This window comes from Anabrus simplex, chromosome 8, assembly GCF_040414725.1.
Source record: "Anabrus simplex isolate iqAnaSimp1 chromosome 8, ASM4041472v1, whole genome shotgun sequence".
NCBI lineage: Eukaryota > Metazoa > Arthropoda > Insecta > Orthoptera > Tettigoniidae > Anabrus > Anabrus simplex.
The window spans coordinates 128,554,298-128,577,175 of record NC_090272.1 but is presented as its reverse complement, the minus strand read 5'-3'; the positions used below and the strand labels follow the sequence as shown (position 1 = coordinate 128,577,175).

At 40.3% G+C, this 22,878-nt stretch overlaps 1 protein-coding gene across 3 annotated transcripts in view; it reads right to left on the bottom strand.

The window, feature by feature from the left end:
- Positions 1 to 22,878, bottom strand: part of Ac76E (adenylate cyclase type 2 Ac76E) — a 1,381,264-nt gene that overhangs the window by 142,740 nt on the left and 1,215,646 nt on the right. For all 3 annotated transcript variants that reach the window (XR_011018659.1, XM_068228989.1, XM_068228988.1), the window contains one exon: positions 2,666 to 2,829. Coding sequence is in view for 2 of the 3 variants with exons in the window: in XM_068228989.1 (XP_068085090.1) it covers positions 2,666 to 2,829 (164 nt within the window). In the remaining variant the exon portion in view is untranslated. The remainder of the gene's footprint in view (positions 1 to 2,665; positions 2,830 to 22,878) is intronic.

Below are 22,878 nucleotides of genomic sequence, written 5' to 3'. Positions count from 1 at the left end.
GGACCACTTCATCTAGTCTGCCGTAGATTGTCGCGCCGTTGGTGATGAGGGCTGCCGTTGCATCTGGATCGTGGAAGTAGGCCAGGACATCCGATGAAGTTTGAGCAGTGGATCCTTTCCGGAGCCAGAGAACATCGTAGACTGGGGAGCCGGACTGGCGAAGTTCTTGGCGAATGAAGAGTTCCGGAAAAGTGGTGTCCATGCCTTTGATGAGGCAGGTATACATGGTGGAGCAGGAAGGCGACAGCCAACTAGGCGTCTGCCTATTTATTGTTCTTGGGCCGACTGAGTTGCAGATGAGGTGAGGGCCACCCAGCTGAAAAAATCATGAGGCGCGTGATGTGACGTTGACTGTGAAGGCCACTGCGTAGGCTAGTTGTAGCCACCGGCAGTTCTAATGCACGATGAGAGACTTTGTCTCATTATCAAAAATTGATGCCTGCTTGGCCATCATATGATATAGATGTTGATTCCCATAGGGAATCTGAAATATTTGTTCTGAATGAGTAAATTTATAATATCATTTAGATTGGTATTATAAATTGGTATTATAAATTTACCATTTATATTGGTAATACCATTTATATTGGTATTATAAATTTACTCATTCAGAACAATTATTTCAGATTCCCTATGGGAATCAACATCTATATCATCTGATGGCCAAGCAGGCATCAATTTTTGATAATGAGACAAAGTCTCTCATAGTGCATTGGCACTGCCAATGGCTACAACTAGCCTACGCAGTGGCCTCCACGGTATGCACTAGCCAGCGTCTTGGTAGGTGTGCTAGGTACCAACTGATGAGCCCAGCCTAACACACAGGGACGAAACACTGGCAACCAGGAATGAGTTCACTGGAAAATTTATAATGTCCAATAACGGACCATTTATATTGGTATGACTCTGCCATGCCGTCTGGGTGGTCGTGGTATTCTGGACATTGGAGCTCAGCTAATACGGCAATTAGTGTTACTGAGGGAGTATTTTCATAGATCAGCTGAAAACTCAGACCTTCACTGAATGATGTGTGAAGTGGATGTTATAACTCCATTACTTCTTATCCACTGAGACTTAAAGCGAGAAGTAAAAACTGATTTGCAAAAGCTGGATGCATGGCTAGCAAAACCACTACATGTGAAGCATCCCTACTCAGACATGAAAATGTCGATTTAGAAGCATCGAAATTTTGGCTGACTGCAGGGCAAATGTTCCCTGAAACAAAAGGTTTTGTGTTGGCTATACAAGACCAAGTCATTCCAACCAGAAGCTACCTGAAAAAACGTGGTGAGAGACCCAACAGTCATGAGGGACTCGTGCCGAAATGGCTGCCAGACACAAGAAGCCATCCATCATGTTACTTCTGGATGCTCGCACTTCTCAGGAAGGGAGTATAATGAACGCCACAATTTGGTTGCCAAGATTTTGCATGAAGAATCTGCCATTAAATACAGACTGGTTGATGAAAGACTTCCCTATTTTAAGTATAGCCCTCAAACTGTACTAAAAAATGATGGGACCGAACAGTTATCATGGATAAGATGACTATTCACAACAGACCGGATATAATGGTATTAGAGAAGGGAATAAAATGTGCTGCTCTGATCGACATAGCTGTCCTGAACACCAGGAACCTCCATGAAAAGTATACTGAGAAAATCAACAAGTATACACCACTGGCACAACATATTCAAAGATTATGGCATTATGAAGAGGTGATAATTGTACCAATCATCCTTTCGAGTACAGTTTCTATACCTAAAACTCTGGTGGAAGGACTGAAGAAGTTGGATGTCAACACCAACATCTACAAGACCTTGCAGAAGATGGTGGTCATTGCCACGGCTGAAATTGTATGGAAATTTATGGGTTCGAATTCTACGTAAAAATGTAGTGTAAATTAAGGTTTATTGTGCTTTGATTTCCTAAAATCTGTACAATTGCTTCAATATCATTACCACTGAAGCGTGCAAAATTAATAATAATAATAATAATAATAATAATAATAATAATAATAATAATAATAAATACCATTTATCCCACACACTGGTGGGGTTGCAGGTCAAACTGCTGCGCATGTGGACTTGGCCCTGTTTTACGCCCAGATATCCTTCCTGATGCCAACCCTACATTGAGGTATATATTCACTATTACGTGTTTCTGTGGTAGTTGATAATGTAGTGTATTGTGTGAATATGAAGAGGAGTGTGCTGTAACTAACACAAACACCCAGTCCTGAGTCAAAGGAAGAAACCAGACATGATTAAAATCCCCAGTCCAGCTGGAAATTGAACATGGGACCCTCTGAACTGAAAGCCAAAACACTGACCATTCAACCAAGGAGTTGTACAATGATGATGATGACGTTAATAATATAAAGCTGGTCCCTTAATATAAATGAGAGTTGATAAAACCACACTGTGAAATGAAGTTTCATCAATATCATCACCTCTATTGCATGACAATTATTCAGAATACTCAGCCAATAATTACACACCATTGTTGTGAAGCCAAATGAACTTGTGTACCAAGCCAAAATTTTGTGGACAAGTATGGTTTGTCTCTGTATGGCAATCAGCAAGCAGTGGTTATTGGTCAATGATTCAGTATGTTTTAAGTGTCCTCCAGGTAACACTGAAATAAAATATTTTATAATCGTACTCACTCATCTTCCTGCTGTTGATAATATTGTTCAAACATTGGTGTAGTGCTGTAGAGGACAAGATGAGCTGCTGTCGTCACTAACATCAGACCAAGTTTGAGGATGAATCCCACTCGCAGGAACACTGAGATGGCAGCCAGAGAAAGTGCTGAACTGTACAAATATGACTGTAATCACACCAAATAATCAGCAAACTAATACTGGTAACATTAAGGTACAAGCCGAAGTTCAGAAGAATCCTGATTATCTGAGGCCTTATTAACCAAGGGGGCATATAAATTCATGTTAATTTGATACTTCCAATGCATAAAAGTTTTGTCATTAATGCAGCACTGACCTAAAATGAATGGGAGAGTTACATTTGGTGATTCTTCTTGGTATGATGATAGTATTTTGCTAGTAATATTTGCAAAATCAATTCAAGTACAGTAAAACCCCAGTGAAATGCTTGCATTAAATAGGATATCCTTGGCAATGCATACATTTTGCCCATACCCTCGATATTCCTATTGGAAACTATTATTAAAAAAAAATGTTCATTGCACTCTCTACCCATTGTAGATAGGCATTCTTCATGAGAATATTCTTTAAAATGTACACTGCCTGACAAAGAAAGTTAAACATTCAGAAGGAGTGGTCCAATATTATCCCATTTGGTACATATGCATACCATTCATGTGCGAGTAAATGATTACATTTATAAGACTCTGTAGCCCACAGTGCAGTCTTGATGGTATCGTCCTGTTGTTGATAAGTTGTTACCAGTCAACTGCTGTGAGTCAGTTAAGCAAGATGTGCAGAGAGGACTACGCACAGTATGAAGCACCGCGATGCATTGCAGACGTGTTAGACAGCCTATCCACCAACTGACAGCATTTGACAGAGGCCGCATTGTGGGACTGCATGAAACTGGTTGTTCGTATTGTGCAATTGCCAGGCATGTGGGCCATTCAGATGTCACAGTGGCGTGATGCTGGACTTAATGGGTATATGAGGACACCCAATCACGTTGTACAGGTTGACTAAGAAACACCACCCCGAGGAAGGACCGTCGTATGGTGCACAAACGGCACCTGCCATCTGCAAACATGTACTGGAGACTCTACAACATCTTGTGAGTTCCCGTACAGTGCCTCGATGATTCGCATCAGCTGGATTGGGGTCCTACTACCCCATGCATCAGTTGCCATTGACACCAGAACACCAACGCTTCTGTTTGGAATGGTGCCTTGCCCAGAATGAATGGGCAGAGGACAACTGACGTCACATCATGCTCAGTGATGAGTCCTGCTTCTCCATAACCTCCGATGACCATCGCTTGCGGGTTTGGCAGCATTGAGGGCAGACGGCAGAGAGACTGTGGGGAGACACACAGGCGTAATCCTGGGCATCATGGTCCGGGGAGCTATAGAATATGCATTCAGGTCACCTCTATTAGTGCTTCGGCTGACTTAGACGGCACAGCGATACGTCATCGACATTCTGCATCTGCATGTCCTACCCCATATGGCACAGTATCCTGGGACTGTGTTCCGACAAGATAATACATGTCCACACACAGCACGTGTGTCTATGGACTGCCTAGAGCATGCTGAGGTCCTCCCGTGGTCAGCAAGATCCCTAGACCTCTCCATCATTGAATACGTGTGGGATGACATTGGAAGGGGACTCTGTCCCAGTACCAACCTGCGGGATCTGGTGGGACAGCTGCAACAACTGTGGACGAACTTGGCTCAGGAGAGGATCCAAAGGCTGTTTAGCACCATCACAAACTGCATAAGGGTATGCATTGCGGCCATTGTGGGTGCGACACCCTACTGACCTGGCGCCAACATTCTACCTGTAACTAGCAACGACCTTGTCTCTTTCATCTTATATTGTAATTAGTTCAATAAAGGCACATGGTCTTTCAGCATATATAGTTTCATTCACTTTCAATCACTCCTTCGGGGTGCTTAACTTTTTTTTGTCAGGCAGTGTACTTATATATGACAGAAATGGACAATTTTCTTGTTTTTTCTCATGGTCAGCTACAACCATCAAGTACCATCATGAGTTAGGTATCTTATCTTAATTTCACCACAGGAAGTCCCATCATGACTTAGGTATCTTATCTTAATCTCACCGTGGGAAGTCTATATTGAATATATAAAATAACTTGTCCTGACTGACTGATTCATCATCGCCAAGCCAAAACTACTGGACACAAAGGAATGAAATTTTGGGAATACATTCATATTACAATGTAGGTGCTCGCTAAGGGAGGATTTTTGGATAAACCGTCACTAAGGGGTGAAAAGGGGGGTGAATTTTCAAAACGAGTGCTTCTATATCTCAAAATCTAAACAGTATAAAGACATGAAATTTGGTATTTGGAATCTCCTTTAAAAATAAAGAAATGCATATTTTTTGTTTTTGGTAATTCCCATGAATGGGGGTGAAAAAAGTGGGAAAATTGGTTAAACACATTTTATGAGGATACTTATGTCTCAAAAACTGAAGATGTTACAGACATGAAAATTGGTAATTGTAATCTCCTTTAAAAATAAAGAAAACGTGACAAACGAGGTGGAAATTTTAAAAAAATATCTAGACCTACAATATATCTCAGACACTTAACATGTTACAGACTTAAAAACTGGTACAGGGAATCTTCTGTAAAAGTAGACAGATTTTTTTTCCAAATATTCACTTAAGGGGTACGAAAAAGGAGGTGAATTTTTAGAATGAGCATATCTACAGTATATCTCAAAAACTTAACATGTTACAGAAGTGAAAATTGGTACTTTTAATCCCTTTTAAAAATAAGAAATACATACTTTTTGCTTTAGGAAAAACCACTTGGGGAAGGGGGGGGGGGGTAGAAAGGACTGAAAAGTGGATTGAATTCTTTGTGTTAAGATACTGATATCTCGAAAACTGAAGATGTTACAGACTTAAACATTGGTAACTGGCATCTCATAAGGAAATCCATATTTTTTTTGTTTTCGGAAAATCCACTTAGACGGCGGTGAAAAAAATTGAAAAATTAGTTAAATTATTTGTATGAGTCTACTTATGTCTCAAAAACTATAGACGTTGCAGACATGAAAATTGGTTTTGGGAATCCCCTTTAAAAGTTAAGTAATGCATATTCCTTTGATTTTGGAAAATCCAATTAAAGTTGTTGAAAGAATTGAAAAATTTATTGAATTGTTTGTATGAGGATATTTATATCGTATGAAAACTAAAGTTGATACAGACGTGAAAATTGGTATTTGTTATCTCCTTTAAAATAAAGAAACAAGCATTTTAGGGGGAAAATAAACTTGGGGGAGGGGGTGAAAAGTAATTTAATCCCTTTTAAGAGTTCATATTTCTCGAAAACTGAAGATGTTACATTCGTGATAACTGGTATTTAGAAGCTCCTTTATAAATAAACATGTATATTTTGTTTTTGGAAAATTCACTTGAGGAGGGAGGGTGAAAGGAAGTGAAAGAATTAATTATTTTTATGTGGATATTTATAGCTCAAAAACTGATGGTTAAAGATGTGAAAATTGATGTTTGGAATCTCCTTTAAAAATAAAGAAACACGCATTTTGGGGGGAATCAACATAATGAATTCTTTTTGTGAGGATACTTATATCTAAAAAAAAAACTACAGATGTGAAAATTGGTATTTGGAATCTTCTTTAAAAATAAAGAAACACATCTTCTTTTGTTTTTGGAAATCAACTTACAGGGGAAAGAATTGAAATATTTGTTGAATAATTTGTATTGAGAATACTTATATCTCTAAAAGATAAAGATGTTACAGACATGAAACTTGGTATTTGGAACCTCCTTTAAAAATAAACACGTACTTTTTGTTTTCGGAAAATCGATCTCGGGGGGGGGGGAAGGTGTGAAAATAAGTAAAGAAGGAGTTGAATTCTGTTTACGAGGATACTTATATCTCAGAAACATATATTTTTTTTTCGGAAAGTAAACCTAATTGGAGAAGGGATGGAAAAAAAGGGAAAAAGAAGTTGAATTTATTTTATGAGGATACTTATATCTCAAAAAATGAAGATGTTACAGATGTGAAATTTGGTACTGTATTTTAAATCTCCTTCAAAAATAAAGAAACATGTATCTTTCTGTTTTTGGAAAATCCACTTAAGAGGTTGAAAAGAATTGAAAAAGTGGGTGAATTTTGAAAATGAGTACTGGTATATCTACAGTATATGTCAAAAAACTTTACATGTTACAGACATGAAACTTGGTATTATCGGGCGAGTTGGCCGTGCGGTTAGGAGTGCGCAGCTGTGAGCTTGCATCCGGGAGATAGTGGGTTTGAATCCCACTGTCGGCAGCCCTGAAGATGGTTTTCCGTGGTTTCCCATTTTCACACCAGGCAAATGCTGGGGCTGTACCTTAATTAAGGTCACGACCACTTCGTTCCAATTCCTAGGCCTTTCCTATCCCATCGTCACCATAAGACCTATCTGTGTCGGTGCGACCTAAAAGCAAAGTATCAAAATAGCAAAAAACTTGGTATTTGGAAAGTCCTTTAAAAATACAGGAACATGTACATTTTGTTTTTGGAAAAGGCACTGAACGGGGAGTGAAAAGAAATGAAAAAGATGTGAATAATTTTTAATGAGGATGCTTATATCTCACAAACTGTTGATGTTGCAGCATTTGGAATCTCCTTTAAAAGTAAAGGAACATGTTTTACTTTTTGTTTTCAGAAAATGGGAAGGACTAACCAAGGGGTTAAGTTCTTTTTATGGGGATTTTTATAGCCTATCTCAAAAACTGAAAATGTTACGACATGGAGACAGATATTTGGAATCTACTTTAAAAATAATTTTTCTTTTTCAATTTGTGAAAAGACTGTTTCTCATATGTACAATTCTATGTTGCATGGTCATCTTAGCCCCAAAAGGCAATAACACAAACATAGTTTACAAAGAGTTTCCGAGGTAAATGAAAATCAGTTTGTCGGTGAATGTTTATACAGTAGAGATTTTCAGATAATGTCTTAGTACAGTACCGAGGAACGATTACTTTTATTATTTTATGAAATCCACGCGAGCGAAGCCGCGGATAACTGCTAGTATTGAATATAGCAGACTTGAACCAGTTGTTATGGAGCTCTAATTATGGTATCCTGGAAAAACCTTATTCTGTTCCCTTTGCATAAATGTCTCATCCTCCTTAACGGTACCTCCAGTAATCTGGAATCTTTTCCTACTCTGACAATGCAGTACTGTGATTTTCATCAGGGCTTAGTTAATCTTACAGTAGTACAGTACCTAAAGTGCTATTGTGATTATGAGTGAAAAATGGTAAGTGTTTTCTGTACTGGAAAAAATAGGTACCTTGCAAAAGTATGGAGAAAACACTGATTTGACCTAGAAGCAACTCTTGGATTTCTTATGAATACCTCCATTAAGGATGGTAACAGAAATAGTGACTCCATTATCACAGCTGCCATATCGGGAGGATGTGAGGCGAGAAAAATGAAAACAATTGGAGATTTTAATCCACTGGCTTCATCAGCCTCAAAGTGCAATCATGTCTGTAAGTGGGCTGTTTATACAAAATAAGGTCCATGTAATTTCAGCTGAATTTAACTTTGAATTCTCTGTCTCCACTGGGTGGCTGAACTGATATAAATGATGGCACAGTATAATTTATCATCAGACTGTTGGAGGATCACACTCTGTCAGTAAAAGTGAAATTACAGAGTGGCAAAGTGGAGTGCTATTTAACTTGATTTTGAGATACATTTTCAGTGCTGATGAATGTGGTTGGTTCTTTAAGCTCGTGCCAGACAATTCATGTATTCATATATTTTTTTTAATGGTGAAAAGTGTTATGAGAGAAAGTTAAGTAAGGAAAGAATAACAGTGTTTGTTGCTACTAATTGTGATGAATCAGAAAAATTGCCTCTGGTTGTGGTTGGAAAGTCAGTGAAACTTCAGTGCTTTGAAAATATTAAGAACTTATTGTGTAGACATGATATAGGCTTTTGGGCTTATGCCATGTCAAGAAAATAAGGTGAAATTCTTTACGTTTCGCAGAGAACTGTGCTCTGCGTCATCAGAAGAAAATCTCGACTGTCCAAGAGGAAGGCTTCTTAAACAACAAGCTTTTTGAATTCAGATGTTATAGTAGAAGTAGAAATGGTACATTCATTCATCAACAGATGGCTCCCTGGACGCACTACAGCACTAGCGTTCAAAGCGGAAGCTGACGGAACCATCAGAATCAGTCTAAGAGAGTCACATAGCATATGTACGTAACATATGACATTGACAGGTGTATGATATTGACACAAGCCTGGAATGAAATATCTGGCAATGAGGAACATACGAATTTGGAAAACACTGAGACAAAATAACAATAGTGAAGGGACAGGGAAGGGAGCTACCTATGTAAATCCTTAATGGCTGGCAACCAGGTATTACTTAATTGATAGCCAGTGTCCCTGTTGAAATTCTTAGGATTTCTACATATTTCCACAGCTTCCCATATAATCCTGGACCTGTAGTGTCTAGTGTGGGTAAGAGCTCGAGCATCTTGGAACATGCCAAGATGACCCGACAATAGAGCTTGCTCAGCTATTGCTGATGTCTGGCTGGTTGAGACGAATATTACGTTAATGTTCCTTGATACGGGTACCAATGAACCGGCATGTTTGGCTGATGTATAACTTACAATCAATCAATCAATCAATCAATCAATCAATCAATCAATCAATCAATCAATCAATCAATCAATCAATCAATCAATCAATCAATCAATCAATCAATCAATCAATCAATCAATCAATCAATCAATCAATCAATCAATCAATCAATCAACCAACCAACCAACCAACCAACCAACCAACCAACCAACCAACCAACCAACCAACCAACCAACCAACCAACCAACCAACCAACCAACCAACCAACCAACCAACCAATCAATCAATCAATCAATCAATCAATCAATCAATCAATCAATCAATCAATCCTGATCTGCATTTAGGGCAGTTGCCCAGGTGGCAGATTCCCTATCTCTTGCTATCCTAGCCTTTTCTTAAATGATTTCAAAGAAATTTGAAATTTATTGAACATCTCCCTTGGTAAGTTATTCCAATCCCTAACTCCTCTTCCTATAAATGAATATTTGGCCGTACCGCAAGTACAGGGAATTTCGTATACCCCAGGATGTAGAAATGGGGACAGTTTGTCCTTGGTTTCGCCCAGACTGTGAGCAATTTTAGTGGCGGTGCCAAAGATGGTTTTTATATTGTGTTTGCGGATTACTTTGGCAATTCAATCTGTGGTATTGTGAATGTAAGGCAAGTAGGCAGTTCCCTTCACTTCTTCCTTCTGGGAGCTCTGCTTGGTCGTTTCTCTGGAATGCAGGGCTCTATGAATCTGCAAATCGCTGTAACCATTACCCTTGAACGTGATTTTGAGCATGTCCATCTCCACCTGGATATTTGATGGCTAACAAATTTGTCTCGCCCTCTTGACGAGTAAAAGGAGAATAATAAAGCTTAGATTTCCACCTATTCAATACTTAAAGAAAGCAAATACAATATTAGGATCTCATTCTTATTTTATTGCTTCATTGTTAATACATAGGACATGTTTCGTTCATTTTATGAACATCTTCAGCCATAAATATTTTTACAAGGTTAATTGGTAATATTGTTCCAGAACTTACATGTATGGTTTGCCATTAACAAACTTATCAATAACAAACTTTAAGAAACCCTAGTAAATATAAATCATTTATATATTACGTCATCTAATTAAGAATGATATGACAATTTGTTGAGTTTGAAATTAAAACTTATTCTAATACTCAAAATACAATGCCTATTAGTTGGTCTCTGTATAACTACATTTACAATCTATTCAACTGCTGAATGTCTTAAAATTTTTGTTGGTTGAACATAAAAACATTTTGTTAAAATCTGGCGTAAACTTTTTCACATGAAATCTTAATACACTCTCAAAACAGCTCAGTTTAGGTGTAAGTATTACTCTGTTAGTCCACAAAACATCTAAACTGATGCACCATATTGATTATAGGTTATGAATATTGTAAACTTTAAAATATTTAACATCAGAATTTGTTGCATTCACAATTTTCTTGTAGTCTTAACCAGTGTATGACAATCTTATGAACGTAAGCAGGGTCTAAGTCAGATGGGTACACTCAAGCTTTGGTGATAGATGAGTAATGATTTCTGCCAAGCTATGTAAGTAAGCCTGTTGACATATCCCTTCTACTCCTGCCTACATTTACGCTAGTGCTCTCAGCTGTTTGACGACTGCTTGTCGTTCTACTTCCACTCCACTTTCAATATGGAAAAAAAATGAGGATAGTCTCTTGACGAATGTAATGAGAATGCCTTGTTTTTGTGCTGGATGGTGGTGATAATCTGCATGCAGATAACAGTTTGTGGGGATAATCTTACGATAGACAGTATGTCCTAAGGAGCCGTCCGGTTTCTTTCTTACCAGAACAACCAAGAAAGGAAGGCATCTGCCCGACTCCGTTTCCATAGTGAATTTAATTGAAGGATGTTGCTGATTTAGTTGGTTTAGAAATAGATGAAGTTTCTCAGGACCTTCTATCCAGACCACAAATGCATCGTCAACATACCTCCACCATATCATAGGTTTCACGGGCGCCAAAGCAATAGCCTCCTCCTCCATGTGTTTGTAAAAATTCCCACCCACAAGAAATAGCTGGAAGTCATGCAGTGGTAAAATAGCCTAGTAATGTCCTCAGGGAACAAATGTTCAATGAGAGATATGACCGAGTCAATCGGCACTTTAGTGAACAAGGACTCCACATCGAAACTCACCAAAAGTCCATTAGGTTGAAGGGTTAACGTTGACAGCTTGTTGATGAAATACCGAGAGTCCCTGATGTATGATTCAGTATGTCCTATGTGAGGCTGAAGCAATTTGTTTAGGTATTTAGCCAGAGCATACGTAGGAGAACCTATAGCACTAACAATAGGTCTGAGGGGAACATCTTTTTTATGGATCTTAGGCAGTCCATATAATCTAGGTGGCACTGCTTCCCCCGGGGACAGATGTTTAGCCTCCTCTTTTGGAATTGAAGATTGCCTTAAGAGCTTCACGGTGGCGTTGGACACATGAGTCATGGGGGTCACATGAGCTCAGTCTGTAAACAGGCTCTGACAATACAGCCGAGGTCTTATTCTTATACTCATCAGTGCCCATAACTACTGTCACATTACCCTTATCAGCTGAGAGAATGGTCAGTTCAGAATCATCTCTATGTTCCTTCAGAGCTCTCCTCTCGCCTCTTGTTAAATTGGGCGTGGGTACAACAGTGGACCTTATGAGTCTCACACATTTCTGTCTTAACTCTTCAGCCTCATTCTTAGGTAGTTTGTGGATGGCTGCCTCAACAGAAGTAATTAACTCCTCAGTGGGAATTTTAGAGGGAGCGACAGCGAAATTAAGACCCCCAGCTAGAACTGCCATTTGGTTCTCGTCCAAGGATTTCTTGGAAAGATTGACGACAGGTTTACTAGTAACCGGGTTTGTGTGAGAGATAGCGTGTTTCTGAGCTAGTCGGAGGAACTTAGATTTCTGTCTGTATAGCAGTCTGTATCGCATTACTGTTGTGGTTGACTTTCAATCGCATTACTGCTATACAGGCTGAATGAAAATTCAACCAGGTGTCATTCAGACAGAAATCTAAGTTCCTCCGACTAGCTCAGAAACAGGTGGTCTGTTGCAAGAACCCGGACACTAGTAAACCTGTTGTCAATCTTTCCAAGAAATCCTTGGACGAGAACCAAATGGCAGTTCTAGCTAGGGGTCTTAATTTTGCTGTTGCTCCCTCTAAAATTCTCACTGAGGAGTTAATTACTTCCATTGAGGCAGCCATCCACCAACTACCTACGGGTGAGGCTGAAGTGTTAAGACAGAAATGCGTGAGACTCGTAAGGTCCGCTGTTGTACCCACGCCCAATTTAACAAGAGGCGAGAGGAGAGCTCTTAAGGAACTTAGAGATGATTTTGAACTGATCATTCTCTCAGCTGATCAGGGTAATGCGACAGTGGTTATGGACACTGATGAGTATAAGAATAAGATCTCGGCTATATTGTCAGACCCACGACTCGTGTGTCCAACGCCACCGTGAAGCTCTTAAGGCAATCTTCAGTTCCAAAAGAGGAGGTTAAACATCTGTCCTCGGGGGATGCAGTGCCACCTAGATTATATGGACTGCCTAAGATCCATAAAAAAGATGTTCTTCTCAGACCTATTGTTAGTGCGATAGGTTCTCCTACGTATGCTCTGGCTAAATACCTACGCAAATTGCTTCAGCCTCACATAGGACATACTGAATCATACGTCAGGGACTCTCGGTATTTCATCAACAAGCTGTCAACGTTAACCCTTCAACCTAATGGACTTTTGGTGAGTTTCGATGTGGAGTCCTTGTTCACTAAAGTGCCGATTGACTCGGTCATGTCTCTCATTGAACATTTGTTCCCTGAGGACATTACTAGGCTATTTTACCACTGCATGACTTCTAGCTATTTCTTGTGGGTGGGAATTTTTATGAACACATGGATGGAGTGGCTATGGGAAGTCCACTTACACATGTAGTGGCTAATTTCTTTATGGAGCATTTTGAGGAGGAGGCTATTGCTTCGGCGCCCGTGAAACCTATGATATGGTGGAGGTATGTTGATGATGCATTTGTGGTGTGGACAGAAGGTCCTGAGTAACTTCATCTACTTCTAAACCACCTAAATCAGCAACATTCTTCAATTAAATTCACTATGGAGATGGAGTCGGACGGATGCCTTCCATTCGTGGATGTTCTGGTAAGGAAGAAACTGGACGGCTCCTTAGGGCATACCGTCTATCGTAAGCCTACGCACACAAATTGCTATCTTCATGCAGATTCTCACCACCATCCAGCACAAAAACAAGGAATTCTCATGACATTTGTTAAGAGGGCAAGACGAATTTGTGAGCCATCAAATATCCAGGTGGAGATGGACACACTCAAAGTCACGTTCAAGGGTACTGGTTACAGCGATTTGCAGATTCAGAGAGCCCTTCATCTCAGAGAAACGGCCAAGCAAAGCTCACAGAAGGAAGAAGTGAAGGGAACTGCCTACTTGCCTTACATTCACAACACCACAGATCAAATTGCCAAGGTTCTCCGCAAACACAATATAAAAACCGTCTTTGGCACCACCACTAAAATTGCTCACAGTCTGGGCAAAACCAAGGACAAATTGTCCCCACCTCTACATACTGGGGTATACCAAATTCCCTGTACTTGAGGTAAGGTATACATCAGCCAAACATGCCGGTCCATTGGTGCCTGTATCAAGGCACATTTAAGTTAGTTAATGTAAGAAATTTAATTTTTTGTCCATATTGAACTGAGAATTACAATGAATAAACTTTTAATTATTCAATACAATAATAATGTTGTTTATAGATGTAATTACAACATTCTAATTATATACAGTATATACTGTATAAATAGGTGGACATTAAAAGTTTATTCATTCTAAGTCAAGGAACATTAACGTAATATTCGTCTCAATCAGCCAGACAAATCAGCAATAGCTGAGCAAGCCCTATCGTCGGGTCATGATGTCATGTTCCAAGATGCTTGAACTCTTACCCCACACTAGACACTACAGGTCCAGGATTATACGGGAAGCTGTGGAAAAACGCAGAAATCCTAAGAATTTCAACAGGGACACTGGCCATGAATTAATACCTGGTTGCCAGCCATTAAGGATTTAAGTACGTAGTTCCCTTCCCTGTTCCTTCACTATTATTATTTCGCCTCAGTGTTTTCCAAATTTGTATGTTCCTCATTGCCAGATGTTTCATTCCAGGCTTGTGTCAATGTCATACACCTGTCAATGTCATATGTTACATACACATGCTATGTGACTCTCTTAGACTGATTCTGATGGTTCGGTCAGCTTCCGCTTCGAATACTAGCACTGTACCGCATCCAGGGAGCCATCTGGTGATGAATGAAAGTAGCATTTCTACTTCTATTATAATATCTAAATTCAAAAACTCATTGTTTAAGAAGCCTTTCTCATGGACTGTCAAGGGTTTTCTTCTGATGACGCAGAGCACAGTTCTGTGCAAAACGTAAAGAATTTCAATGAATATTGAATTTTCATGACCACATTGTAATCGAAAGCGACTTTCAACCTATTAGATCGTGTTACGTACATTTAGTACGTGATGAAGAGATGTTAAGTACAGAACAAAAATGGCCAACCAGACACCAGTGGGATCCGAACCCACAACCTCCCGATTTTGCGTCGGTTGCTCTACCAATTGAGTTATGGTGGCCTAGGCCATCTTTGTTCTGTTGGAAACGATCTGAGCTACAGGTCTGGTACTACCACCATCGCACTGTTGAGTGCGTTTAAGTTGCCCGTTGAGGGCCAAGTCAATGAATATTGAATTTTCACGACCACATTGTAATCGAAAGCGACTTTCAACCTGTTAGGTCGTGTTACGTACATTTAGTACGTGATGAAGAGATGTTAAGTACAGAACAAAAATGGCCAACCAGACACCAGTGGGATCCGAACCCACAACCTCCCGATTTTGCGTCGGTTGCTCTACCAACTGAGTTATGGTGGCCTAGGCCATCTTTATTCTCTTGGAAAGGATCTGAGCTACAGGTCTGGTACTACCACCATCACACTGTTGAGTGCGTTTAAGTTGTCCATTGAGGGCCAAGTCAATGCATATTGAATTTTCATGGCCACATTGTAATCGAAAGCGACTTTCAACCTGTTAGGTCGTGTTACGTACATTTAGTACTGATGAAGAGATGTTAAGTACAGAACAAAAATGGCCAACCAGACACCAGTGGGATCTGAACCCACAACCTCCTGTTTTTTTGTTAGTTGCTCTACCAATTGAGCTATGGTGGCATAGGCCATCTTTGTTCTGTTCTAAAGATTTGAGCTACAGTTCTGGTACTCCCACCATCACACTGTAGAGTGCGTTTAAGTTGCCCGTTGAGGGCCAAGTCAATGAATATTGAATTTTCACAACCACATTGTAATCGAAAGCGACTTTCAACCTATTAGGTCGTGTTACGTACATTTAGTACGTGATGAAGAGATGTTAAGTACAGAACAAAAATGGCCAACCAGACACCAGTGGGATCCGAACCCACAACCTCCTGATTTCGCATCGGTTGCTCTACCAAATGAGCTATGGTGGCCATTTTTGTTCTGTACTTAACATCTCTTCATCACATACTAAATGTACGTAACACGACCTAATAGGTTGAAAGTCGCTTTCGATTACAATGTGGTCGTGAAAATTCAATATTCATTGACTTGGCCCTCAACGGGCAACTTAAACGCACTCTACAGTGTGATGGTGGTAGTACCAGACCTGTAGCTCAGATCCTTTCCAACAGAACAAAGATGGCCTAGCCCACCATAACTCAATTGGTAGAGCAACCGACGCAAAATCGGGAGGTTGTGGGTTCGGATCCCACTGGTGTCTGGTTGGCCATTTTTGTTCTGTACTTAACATCTCTTCATCACGTACTAAATGTACATAACACGACCTAATAGGTTGAAAGTCGCTTTCGATTGTAAAGAATTTTACCTTATTTTCTTGACACCGCATAAGCCCAAAAGCCTATATCATGTCTATAAGCACAGGCCGCGAAAGCATCAGTGGCAACTTATTGTGTGTTTGTAAAAACCAAGTGAGAGTATGAATGACTGGTGACCTCTTTGTGACATGGTTAAGAGATTTGGACTGTCAACGGTGAAAGCAAGACAAGATCCTATTATTTATAGACAACTATTCTGCTCATCCATAGAATGTGGATCTCAAGAATGTGGAGCTTGCCATTTAACTGACATGCACAACTAGCAGGCTGCCACCCATGGACAAAGAGACAATAGTGGTACTGAACCTTTCCTTTTAACACAAGTGAAATGTCCTGTCATATCTCGATGGCAATGAGAGTGAAAAGTGTGAATCTAACACTCCCTTAGAAGCTATGAACTACATGAGAGCTACATAGGAGGTAGTCAGCTCCCAGGCCATCACAAAATACTTTAGGAAAGATGGGATTGACAAGGTAAGAAACTTTTGTTAACTTTATAGAATTTACGGTAATTTGGATTTAAGTTTATTAAAAAATGTAAATTTATTTAATGTTATATTTTATTTGGTTTTGATCTTGGCCTTTTTGGTAAAAATTCCAATATTTCTTGTTCACTAATGTACAGATCATGTCTCTGTGCATGTCCTTGCAATTACCTCTCCTTCTCGTTTAATTCTTGGGGATTCTATTATTAAGTCACAGCAATTATTAAGCAGACTTTAACTGGGACACATTCGAAAGTTAAGTTCATGGGAGAGAACTCCAAACAGTTCGAAATTAAAACAGGAGTCAGGCAGGGTGATGGATTGTCACCAATTCTTTTCAACTGTGTGTTGGAGAAGATTATCCGGGAGTGGGAAAAAGAACTGGACAGAAAAGGATTACTTAACCAAGTATACATTGGAGGGTCAAAAAGTGGTGTCATGATTAATTGCCTTGCCTTTGCTGATGACGTTGCGCTGCTATCTAGGAATACTGACACAGCAATAGAACAGCTGAATGTACTAAAACTACAAGCAGAAAAAGCAGGACTACAGATTTCTTTCGAAAAAACTAAATATATAACAAACATCAAAACAGCCCCTCGGTACCTGAAGACAGAACACGGTAAAATAGAAAGAGTTGATAGCTTTAAGTATTTGGGTGAAATAGTGCAATTGAAAACAAATGAAAGAGAAGCAAACAACACCAGACGGGAGAAAATGGCTGCGGCTTTTCGTAGGACATATCCTATATACAAGAAGAAAACCATCTCCAGACGAGCTAAACTAAGGCACTACAATACAGTGATTAAAACGGAATGTCTGTATGCTAGTGAGTGCCTCCAAATGACAGGAAAAGCGGGACTGAGAGAAGCTGAGAAATTTGAAAGAAAGATCCTTCGCAAAATAATGGGTCCAAAGATTGTGGATGGACAGTATAGGCTGCGAGGAAGGGAAGAACTTTACCGAGACAATGAAAGGCTAACTGAGTGCATGAGAAAACGGAGACTTAAATTCTATGGGCATTTATTTAGAATGGATGAGAAGAGACTAACGAAAAGGATTTTCACAATACTAGACAGCAGACCTAAAGTGTCGGACAAATGGTTCAGGGAGGTGAGAAAGGATCTCAGACAGGTAGGACTAAATTCGGAAGACATCTCAAACCGAACAAAGTTTAGGTCAGTGATCGACAGATTTCAGGGATTCCATGACGAACCAAAACTTAACCGTGGGTGGACGGACGAAAGAAGACAGGCTGCCAGAGAGAGGATGCTGAAGTTCTGGGCTGTGAGGAAGGCTTCCAGAAACATGTAATTGTTATCTAACGTGGTCTCTAATGGCCGTAAACGAATATATATATATATAAGTCACTGAAAATTCTGTTTCTGATGGAATCAATGATGATGATAACTAGGAAATGCTGAGTTGGAGGATTTTGTGACAGTAGACAATAATTTGATGATGCTGGACATTCTAGAACTAGCTGATGTAATCAAAAACCACACGGCTGTTACAGAAGAATAATAAGAATAAGAAGAATCAGCTGATAAATCAGTTCCCACACAGATGGAAGCCCTCACAACAATGAACGTGATCAGAAAAAATGTCAGTTCTCTTCCAATGTATTACCAGAGGGTATAAATTCATACTTAAATAGGTTAGAAAATTTAATTATTCATTGCCTGAATTCACGTACAAGGCAAATCTTAATCAGTGACCTTCTTTGAAAGAGATGCTACTGAAAAGCCTGTCAGCCTCAGGACCTTAACGGAGTTAAAATTCATAAGTATATTTGAATAATATACAGTATGTTGTATGTATATGAAGTAAATATTTACTGGGCTGAGAGACTCAAACAGTTAAAGCGCTGACTTTCTGAGCCCAAGTTGGCAGGTTTGATCGTGGATCAGTCTGGTGGTAGATGCTCAAATACATATGCCCATGTTGATAGATTTGTTGGCATTTGAAAGAACTCATGCAGGATGAAATTCCAGCACCTTGGCATCTCCAGAAACTGTAAAAGCAATTAATGGGATGTAAATCCAATAATATTATGGTTATTATTAAATAAAATAATGTATTTGTGTTGTTATTATTAAATAAAATAATGTACACTGACTGACAGAGCAAATGCAACACCAAGAAGGAGTGGTTCGAAAGGGATGAAAGTTGGGGAAAAAACAGAGACGGCACGGACGAATAATTGATGTTTATTTCAAACCGATATGCAGGTTACACAATGCGCACGGCATCGACTCAGTAGGATGTAGGACCACCGCGAGCGGCGATGCACGCAGAAACACGTCGAGGTACAGAGTCAATAAGAGTGCGGATGGTGTCCTGAGGGATGGTTCTCCATTCTCTGTCAACCATTTGCCACAGTTGGTCGTCCGTACGAGGCTGGGGCAGAGTTTGCAAACGGCGTCCAATGAGATCCCACACGTGTTCGAATGGTGAGAGATCCGGAGAGTACGCTGGCCACAGAAGCATCTGTACACCTCGTAGAACCTGTTGGGAGATGCGAGCAGTGTGTGGGCGGGCATTATCCTGCTGAAACAGAGCATTGGGCAGCCCCTGAAGGTACGGGAGTGCCACCGGCCGCAGCACATGCTGCATGTAGCGGTGGGCATTTAACGTGCCTTGAATATGCACTAGAGGTGACGTGGAATCATACGCAATAGCGCCCCAAACCATGATGCCGCGTTGTCTAGCGGTAGGGCGCTCCACAGTTACTGCCGGATTTGACCTTTCTCCACGCCGACGTCACACTCGTCTGCGGTGACTATCACTGACAGAACAGAAGCGTGACTCATCAGAGAACACGACGTTCCGCCATTCCCTCATCCAAGTCGCTCTAGCCCGGCACCATGCCAGGCGTGCACGTCTATGCTGTGGAGTCAATGGTAGTCTTCTGAGCGGACGCTGGGAGTGCAGGCCTCCTTCAACCAATCGACGGGAAATTGTTCTGGTCGATATTGGAACAGCCAGGGTGTCTTGCACATGCTGAAGACTGGCGGTTGACGTGGCGTGCGGGGCTGCCACCGCTTGGCGGCAGATGCGCCGATCCTCGCGTGCTGACGTCACTCGGGCTGCGCCTGGACCCCTCGCACGTGCCACATGTCCCTGCGCCAACCATCTTCGCCACAAGCGCTGCACCGTGGACACATCCCTATGGGTATCGGCTGCGATTTGACGAAGCGACCAACCTGCCCTTCTCAGCCCGATCACCATACCCCTCGTAAAGTCGTCTGTCTGCTGGAAATGCCTCCGTTGATGGCGGCCTGGCATTCTTAGCTATACACGTGTCCTGTGGCACACGACAACACGTTCTACAATGACTGTCGGCTGAGAAATCACGGTACGAAGTGGGCCATTCGCCAACGCTGTGTCCCATTTATCGTTTGCTACGTGCGCAGCACAGCGGCGCATTTCACATCATGAGCATACCTCAGTGACGTCAGTCTACCCTGCAATTGGCATAAAGTTCTGACCACTCCTTCTTGGTGTTGCATTTGTTCTGTCAGTCAGTGTATTTGTGTACAGTCCACCTTATGTAGTTGAAACACAGTTCTGTATATGAATGTCTAGGATACTCCATCATCTCCTGTCTAATATACGCTTTTGTCATTGTCCCTTATAGAGGATTTTTGCAGGGTTTTACTAAAATTCTATTTTATATTATTACCACGGCTGGTAATGATGTCCTAGTGCTTTTTTATTAGTAGCTAATCAAGAAAGGGTACATATATGTAATTGATCTGCTTGTTGCCAGTTCTTGATGGATACATTACTTTTGCATTTATTTCTTGGCACAGGCCAGAACAATACGTAGCTTCCACCAAAGTCCCAGTCTCATTGATGGCTGTGACAATATGGAAGCTGCTGAGGTATGGGTGGTGCAGAGTAATGACATGACTTGTTTTTTTTAGTGTCATGAAAAGTGTTACTAACAGAGCTGGGCATGCTGAAATAGCAGTTTCTGGTTCAGTGAGGAAAGTAATGGCAAACTACGTCACTTCTCATCTTGCCTAGTACTGGCACCTCATGTTGGTGCCACCATGTGTTTTTTGCAGTTTCCTTATAATTGCATAATCTCTGGTGGTGTTATGTGAGTATCCAGCCAGCTCCAACTGATTAATTAACAGACAGATGTAGTTAAACTAATTCCACACAATAAATGTAAGTGGCAGAAAAGTAAAATTATACCATAATACATGGAAAAATCATTTCTGTTTGTATGTTTTATCTGAAATGGCAACAGTAACTTGTATTATCCAAGCTCTGAGATACACAAGGTCCACATAATCTTAGATAACAAAATCTGCCCCCTAGGCGACAGCCTCAAATGCAGATCAACGATGACGGATAATCAAGATTAGCGTCCGGCCGGATTTTCCAGTAACTTGAAGATTGTCCTCTTTTTGGGGGTTAAAAAGTTATTTAAAATTCATGCGGTGTTCAGTTATCAACTTCACCACCACATTTAAACAGGCAGCACATTTTATTTACAACTATTGTTTGCTTCCATTTCCTTTCTAGCTCAACATTGTTTACAGGTTGTGTCTGTGAATAAATTGAGTTCTATAAGTTTTATTAATTATTATTTGGCATAAATACAAATTATTCTTTTGTATTCCAAGTCATAATGCAAACACAGAGCAAATATTTTCATTGCTTAATTCACATTGAGCCAAGGACAGAAACAGGTTCACAGTTGAGACTACAGTCTGCGCTCCAAATACACCATAGTCTAGCCTTGCAGAGGCATCAGCTTCTTATGACACACTAAAATTCCACCAGACAACCTATCGGTTGGCCTCACATTAAATTATTCATACACAGTGGGCCCCGCTGTGGGCTTATCTATTGCTTCACAATAAGATTGGTAAACGTTCCAAAAGGGAACCAAAACTGAGAAACAGATACCCCAAGAATAACACCTAGTAAACAGGGGCAGCATTGCCCATACTACATTGCCTTAATAATAAATGAAAGGTTGCACATAACTAGCCATGAACAAAAGGCAAGGAGATGAAACACCTGCACTGCTTACAGAAATTGTTAAAACCCTAAGTGATACAGAGGCTAATCCTTTACTATAAGGTGTGACTGAAGGAGGAACATTTAAAGCCGAGACAAGATTTATGAAATTTTGAAGTTTTAAAAACTTTAGTCACCCAATGCAAGGTTGAATGGGAAATAACAGAGGGTCATCACTCTTTGTTCCCTTACATTACATATTTCCCGGTAGGGAATAGAACCCGAGTCCTCGAACTTTACTGAAAATTCTACATTGAAACCACCAGACAAAATTACATTAAAAGAAAAGAGGTTGAAACCTTCCCCTCAAGCTATCACATGTCTAGGTAAATTCTGCCATTACCTTGTGCCGCTGGATTTTCCTCACACAGGCTTCGCTCCTGCCTCCCTTGGGCCAAGTCACAGTTCCAAGTACTGGAGCAATTCAGACACGATGGCCTTAAAGTGCTCTGCTTTTACAGTTCCATAAGGGAAAGCTTCTGGAATTCTTTGCTGATAGGCTGGATTCCTGTACACACCCCTGGTTTCAATTGGCTAGAGAATATATTTCCAAGTATCTGATAGGTAGATTACAATCGAGGACGAACCAGCTCAAGTGTTGACAACTTTGGTACATTAATGGTAGAAGACAATTTTTTTTGGGAAGTTTACAAGTTCAAGTCCGTTGACATAGATGGCCTTAGAGAAGGTGGGCAGTTTACATAGCTGGGGAAGGTGTATCTTGGTACAATTATTATTATAAATATTATTATAATTTACATGAATATCTATGTATTATGTCATCTGAAAATATGCATCACGAAATTTGGGATACAAAATGTGTGACGTGATGTTACCTAACAACAATGCTGGCTGTGCTGTGAAGTATTGATGGATGGCTATGACTGAGAGACATATTGTCAAATAGGGACATTTGAGTACAGTCGACCTCTGTAGCTTAACAGTTAGTGTTATTAGCTGCCGTCCTCAGGGGTCTGCATTCGATTCCCAGTACTGCCAGAAATTTAAGAATGGCAGGAAGGCTGGTATGT